The 7500-nt window shown below is 36.9% G+C and overlaps 1 protein-coding gene across 1 annotated transcript in view; it reads right to left on the bottom strand.

The window, feature by feature from the left end:
* Window positions 1-7500, bottom strand: part of LOC136846268 (uncharacterized) — a 27093-nt gene that overhangs the window by 15819 nt on the left and 3774 nt on the right. Inside the window, exon 3 of the mRNA XM_067117076.1 lies at window positions 6675-6819. Within this exon, the coding sequence (XP_066973177.1) occupies window positions 6675-6819 (145 nt within the window). The remainder of the gene's footprint in view (window positions 1-6674; window positions 6820-7500) is intronic.

Here is a 7500-nt window from a genome sequence, read left to right on the forward strand (position 1 = left end):
TGACGTCATACGATTGTTCCATCTTGTGACCAACAACCTTTTTGATAAATCACTCGCGATGGAACAAATTGGAACTATCAGGCGGAACGAGAACAGGACATGAAAATAAGCGAAATTTTCGTTAATATTTCCAAGATTTATTACGTATTTTCAGAGAGAGAGAGAGAGAGAGAGAGAGAGAGAGAGAGAGAGAGAGAGAGAGAGAGAAAGTTAACATTTCCAAGCTTTATTACGCATGATTTAGCAGACAACCTAGATACAGATCTTTCAGAGAGAGAGAGAGAGAGAGAGAGAGAGAGAGAGAGAGAGAGAGAGAGAGAGAGAGAGAAAGTTAACATTTCCAAGATTCATTGCGGATGATTTAGCGGAAAGCCCAGATACAGATCTTTCAGAGAGAGAGAGAGAGAGAGAGAGAGAGAGAGAGAGAGAGAGAGAGAGAGAAATGTTTTCACAGAATAGAAATATGAGATTCACTGACAAGCAGACGTTTGAGCAGGACAGAGATTTATTTTTGTATATACCCAGCTATATGCCAGCAATAAATATCGTCCGTGGAAGTATTAATCAAAGTTTAGTAATCAAAGTTACCCATTTTGGGAAGAAATAACCGGAGAATAAGGACAGGTGCAGATAAACGTAGCTTACGAATAACGGAATCAAGGACAGTGAAGAATTGGTATGGACGCACGAAGCAGTTTCTATAATTCATTTTTCTACACTAAAACGAAAAAGCGCAGAAAAGGTTAAAATGCCCCACAGGAATGACATGATAAATAAATAACAATGGTGGTTTCTGCATTTCCAGCGATGCTTTGTTTCGTTTGGGTCAAAGGTGAAAATCTTTTCAAATTCTGCGGTTGGTTCTTCTATAGACTAGAATGTGGACAGGTTTTTTTACCAAATAACATTTCCTTTTTCTTCATTTCTTTATTCTTATTCTTCACTAATCGGTTTTCTAACCAAGGAATCTTGCTTGTTTCTATTCATACTGTTCAATATTAACAATGGTAATAGCAGTGATACGGTTATTATTATTATTATTATTATTATTATTATTATTATTATTATTATTATTATTATTAGTAGTAGTAGTAGTAGTAGTAGTAGTAGTAGTAGTAGTAGTAGTAGTAGTAGTAGTAGGTCTTTCTCCTCTAGATCGAGAACGGGATATGCTGTATATCAGGTCCACAATAATATTCAATGGTATTCTTGTTGATTTTATAAAAAAAGTTACAAAAGCTTTGAACCCTGTCCTGGGTTCATCATCAGTCTACCTGATATACAACATTATTATTATTATTATTATTATTATTATTATTATTATTATTATTATTATTATTATTATTATTATTATGCAGGAAGTTGGAGATTTTTCAACAACAGTGATATTAAAATATACAACAAATAAGGCAAATAAGAACAGCCCTATTCTTTGAGCAACAATCTGGAATTTCTTGAAATCTCGATTCCTAAAATTCCATACTTTAATATGTCATAAACTTCCAATTAAATATCTTCAGTAAAGAACAAGATAAGGAAAGTGAAATTCCTGCGTTGAATAAGAGGCGTTATTCACTTTCATTATAATGAAAAAGTGAGTGAAATTATTACACTGAATAACTTTCATTATAAAAGGACTGTACAAAAGACTCCCCTTGAAATAGATTAAGCCACCGAAAACAGATCTATCTTTCTGTGGTCTCGGTATAATGCTGTATGAGCCGCGGCCCATGAAACTTTAACCACGCCGGTGGTGGCCTATCCTATAACGCTGCCAGACGTACGATTATGGCTAACTAAAATAAAAAGCTACTGGCGAGGCTAGAAAAAAAGTTAAGTATACCTTAGTTTAACCAGACCACTGAGCTGATTAACAGCTCTCCTAGGGCTGACCCGATTTATTTTATGTGGCTAAGAACCAACTGGCTACCTAGCAACGGGACCTACAGCTTATTGTGGAATCCGAACCACATTATGACGAGAAATGAATTTCTATCACCAGAAATAAATTCCTCTAATTCTTCATTGGCCGGTCGGAGAGTCGAACGCTGGGCCAACAGCGTGCTAGCCGAGAGCTCTACCCACCCCACCAATGAAGAACTTAGAGCTGCAAATTGGTATGCTTGTGGTTCCTCGACATCTTTGAAACGAACGGGAAAACAAACTTCTTAGTAACCGAAAACTTTCTTTCTAGAAAGTTTGGTCGATTTCTCCAGAGAATTGGGACTATCAATGACCACTAACTTTCTTCCGATCGCGTTTCACCGAAATGGAAAGTATCGGGGAGAGAGAGAGAGAGAGAGAGAGAGAGAGAGAGAGAGAGAGAGAGAGAGAGAGAGAGAGAGAGAGAGAGAGAGAATTCCTAAAAGAATGTGGCTGTTCTTACCAAACATATGACCTTCACAATATGGCTGTTGGTGGGGATTCTAAGTCGACAACTGAGGTGATTTAAAGCATAATGTTTTGTTTATTTACGGTCTGGGAAATGTTGGCATTGACGAGCAATTATTTCTTTTTATAGGGATGGCTGGTAAGGAGGGGGTGTGGGTTGAGTGGACTCATGCAATTTACTGTTAGATATTCCAATCTCCAGCAGTGCTTTTCACAATCTTCAGTGAGTGATAAACAGCACTTGTTACATTAATGCTACAATTATGCAGTCATGAACCAACAGCTGTTTCAACCATCCATGGTTTTCTTCATGGCTATTCCGGATTCACACACACACACGCACACACACATGTATATATATGATATACATATATTTCATATATGTATATATATGTATATATATTCATATATATATGTTACATATATATATATATATATATATATATTTATATATATATATGTTTACATATATATGCTATAAATATTTATATATATATATATATATATATATATATATATATATATATATATATATTTATATATGTTATATATATCTATTTATATATATGTTATATATATATATATATATATATATATATATATATATATATATATATATATATATATATATATATATATATATATATATATATATATATATATATATATATCAATCATTTCCTGTGGCACCCACAGAGATGCATAGGGCCTCGATGAACTCACGCCACCACATTCTGTCCTGGGCTAACTCCTCAAGATCTCCCCAACACTCTTCCCCTGCTTCCCGCCTCATTGTCATTAGCCACGTCTTGTTTGGCCTACCTCTACCTCTTCTACCAGGGGCAACCCACCCTGGTGTATTTTCGTACTATTCCCTGTCTTCTATACACATGGCCTAGCCACTTCCAGCGTGAGAATCTAACATACTCATCGACCGGTTGTACCCCTGTTACGTCTCTAATTCCTAATATTCTTCTGAGCACCTTATTTACAAATGCTAAGAATTTATTATCCGTGTCACTGACTCATGCCCATAAATCAAAATAGTCCTCACTATTACCTTATAAATTTTGATTTTTGTATGCACAGAAAAACTGCTATTGTTCCAAATATTTTTAAGCATTCCCCTTGCCTGATGAGCCTTTTTTAATCTTTCCATAAACTCTGTGCTCAGAGAACCATCCTTATCTAAATAAGTACCTAAATATTTAAACTTATCCACTTGCTTGACAACCGAACCTTTAATTAGACAATCCTGTGCATTTTCAATATTCATATTCAAGATTTCAGTTTTACCACTATTAATAGCCAAACCAACCTTTCGACCTTCACCCACTAGACAATCCAACACACTGCATCTTTTTTGGTCCCTCGCAGATCAAAACCATATCATCAGCATAATCCAAGTCAAGAAGTTTCACACTTTCTCCCCAGAGTATACCTGCATCCGTTTCTCTTTTAACCGTTCTCGTAACATAATTCACGACCAATACAAACAACAGAGGAGACAGAATGCCACCCTGAATCACACCAGACTTGACTTCAAATGGATCACTCAAACACCCATCAACCATCACTTTACAAGACGTGCCCTCATGCACGTTCATGATAACCGTCACAAACTTTTCCACTATTCCATAATGCCTCATCATTTTTCCCATAGTCCTTCTAGAAATACTATCAAAGGCCTTTTCAAAATCAACAAAACAAAGACTCAAGGGAGTTTTCATTTAATTAGCTTGCTGCATTAAATGCCTAACTCTGAAGATCTGATCACTGCAACCCCGTCCCTTTCTAAAACCAGCCTCTTCATCCCTCTGAATGCCATCAACCACTGGGCTCAACTTATTCAGCATTACTCTACAGAAAATGTTCAAGGCTACAGGTGACAAAGTGATACCCTTCCAGTCACCACACTTACTCAGATCTCCCTTCTTTGGGACTTTAATGATCACACCATTCTTTCAACCTAATGGTATTGTCCTCGCCACCCATATCTCATTGAATAATATCTTCTAGACAAATACTAATCTATCCTCCTCCACTTTAAACCATCCTCTCCCAGTGCCTTATAATTCTTCAACTGTTTTATTGCCTTAACTACTTCTTCTAGACTGATCTCACCTTCAATATTTAAATATGCCTGAGAAGGCGGTACATCCTCTTCTGGGGCGACTGGTCTATTAAGAACTGTCTCAAAGTGCTCTTTCCATCTATTTATGATTTCAACTTTTTTGGTCAATAAATTACCTTCCATATCCCTGACTGGTATTATCCTTACACTTACCAGCACTGCCAATCACCTCTGACCATAATTTGTATTAATTAATTAATATATGTATAAACACAAACACACACACACATATATATACATATATATATATATATATATATATATATATATATATATATATATATATATATATATATATATGTGTGTGTGTGTGTGTGTGTGTGTGTGTGTGTGTGTGTGTATAAACCAAAAATTAAATGAACCTCACATTATAAGGTAAAGCCAAGTACCATTCCCAATAGACTGGACGAGTTAGAATTCCTGGAAAAATCCCAGAGACAACATGATCTTCCACCTACTTATTTTGTCCACCTGACCATAATTTGACAGTGGGCTAACTATCTAATCCTAGAAATCAGTCCGTTGGCACTTGTAACAGACCTTAGGAATCTGATGTCAGCATCGCAGAACCACAGTCAGCAACGAAAAACATTGAAGAAGAGATGCTTCTTAATTTTGGATTCTGTCCAGACTTTGCTTCATTTATGGGATAACAAAAATGACTTCTGAAAATTCAGTAAGGACACGATTATAAACAGAAGGCTGGAAGAGGGGGCGACTTATATTAGTGAATAATAGTGGCTTATCAGTACAGGTAAATTGGATATTAAAGACAATTAGAAGGAACTGGGTGAAGTCTGTTGAGACTATGATTAGTCTAATTACTGTCGATTCGATTCAATTCGACCTAAAGATTTTGCCTTGTCTAGAATCTGAAGGAATCTCAATGTATTGTTTGTTTCAGTGCCTTTGCCCCAACATGAACCAAACAATCTCCCTTTACAACGAAGGGCCGGGTCTAATTTCAGAGATGACTCAAACCCAGGGTCAGAAGGTGAAGTTCTTCTCCTGAAGGGGAGATTCTGCAGGCGAGGAACAATCTTCAGATGTTGTGACTCGTCAGAACTTCTCAAGGGATTGGGTCAAGGCCATGGAACACTGAGTTCCTCAGAGGAAGGAATAGTTTCTCTCTCTCTCTCTCTCTCTCTCTCTCTCTCTCTCTCTCTCTCTCTCTCTCTCTCTCTCTCTCTCTGACGCACCCTTTTGCTCACTGACATTCACTGACAAAATTCATCTCCTAGTTCCTGTGGTAATTAAATTGATATATATATATATATATATATATATATATATATATATATATATATATATATATATATGTATATTTGTGTGTGTGTGTGTGTGTGTAAGCAAACCATCGTGCCGTTGAGAGATGTAGTCTATAAAATCCTAATGAAAGACTCAAATGAGCAATTCAGTAAACCCAAAGTTATAACAGAAAGGAAGAGATGAACGACTGAAATATTTCAGCTCTGGAATTCCAGAGCAGATCAATGTCCAGCCATTAAGTGATTCCAGTTCATTACAAAAACGATAATAAAAAAAAAGAGAAATTAAAGCGCTTTATGTACAAATGGTGCCATCAGCGGTAATTTCTCGGAAAAATTACGGTGGAAATTTCAAAGGAAATTACAGTGGAAATTAATTACAGCTTTTATGAAGGTTCAACACAATTCCAGCCTGAAGAATTCGGCAGAAATTGGTGAATGAAAAATGGTTTTCAAAACTGCTTTCACTTAAAGAGTTTATTGAAGTAAGGATTTGGTCTATGAAATGGGGCTGAGAACCACTTCCGGCCTTCACTTCCGGTGTACGGAGATGATGTGATTATATGCATGTGTATAAAGTATTTGTTAAAGCTTGTGAGCACAGAAATGCTTGGAAACATACATAAATAACAAACCTTCAGTAAACAAAAACATGCGCAACAAATACAAGGCGAGTAACGTGCACAAACAAACAACGGCACAAGCACATACGTACATACATACATACATACACACACTAAAAGAGATGAGAGAGAGAGAGAGAGAGAGAGAGAGAGAGAGAGAGAGAGAGAATAAAACAAGACGCTGATGTCTCTAGTCTGTTCTGCCCCAAATTTAATCAACAACGAAACGGAAAAAAAAAATTGAGAGCAATAAAGAACTTCCGACCTCTCTCCTGATGCACCCTCCAGTTCCTCTCCCGTTTCCTCCCTCGAGAGGATTTGTAACGCAACATCAGCACTCAGACAGAAGCTGTTAGTTACCCCGAGAGATATTCTAAGCTTATCAAGCTCTTCTTCTTCTCCTCTGCAGAGAGGGAAAATCTCTGGTCTCTTAAAAGGTTGTTATTATATGTTTCCTTTTAGATGGAGTCGCCTCTTTGTCTTGTTTTAAAGATGAGAGGTTCTCCTTTGTGTAGGAAGAAAGTGTTTTATATCAGAGAGAGAGAGAGAGAGAGAGAGAGAGAGAGAGAGAGAGAGAGAGAGAGAGAGAGTAAATACCCTGTAGGATCCAATTCAAATATTCCCCAGAGACCTGGGGCTCTCCTGAACCTCCCTTCAGCTTCGCGTAGGATACTCGATTCCCCTGAGGCTCTAAGCCTCTCAGTCCTTCCGAAGGTCCAACTCGGGATTTCTGGTTCTCGATATTTGGAGGGAATTTCCTAAACCATTCTGGTTAAAGTGATGTTCCCCTTGTGTACGGGTTCGAACCTGTCCCTTGTGTTTGTCAGACACTTCTTCGATGGAAATAATGTTGTGTCAAGTTTCTCTTTAGTCTTTTGGTAAATTGGTTTCTGTGTTGCTTTCAGTCTTTTGGTGTCGCAAAGGCAATATGATGAATTTACCAATACATACATACATACATACATAAATACGTACATAAATACATACATGTCTACATATTTATATGAGTAAAACTCACAAACATTCACGTGATTTGATTATAAGCTTAAACCACAGGAAATGTTTACAAGGAAGTTGTACGCCA

The sequence above is a fragment of the Macrobrachium rosenbergii genome, chromosome 15 (assembly GCF_040412425.1).
Source record: "Macrobrachium rosenbergii isolate ZJJX-2024 chromosome 15, ASM4041242v1, whole genome shotgun sequence".
Lineage (NCBI taxonomy): Eukaryota > Metazoa > Arthropoda > Malacostraca > Decapoda > Palaemonidae > Macrobrachium > Macrobrachium rosenbergii.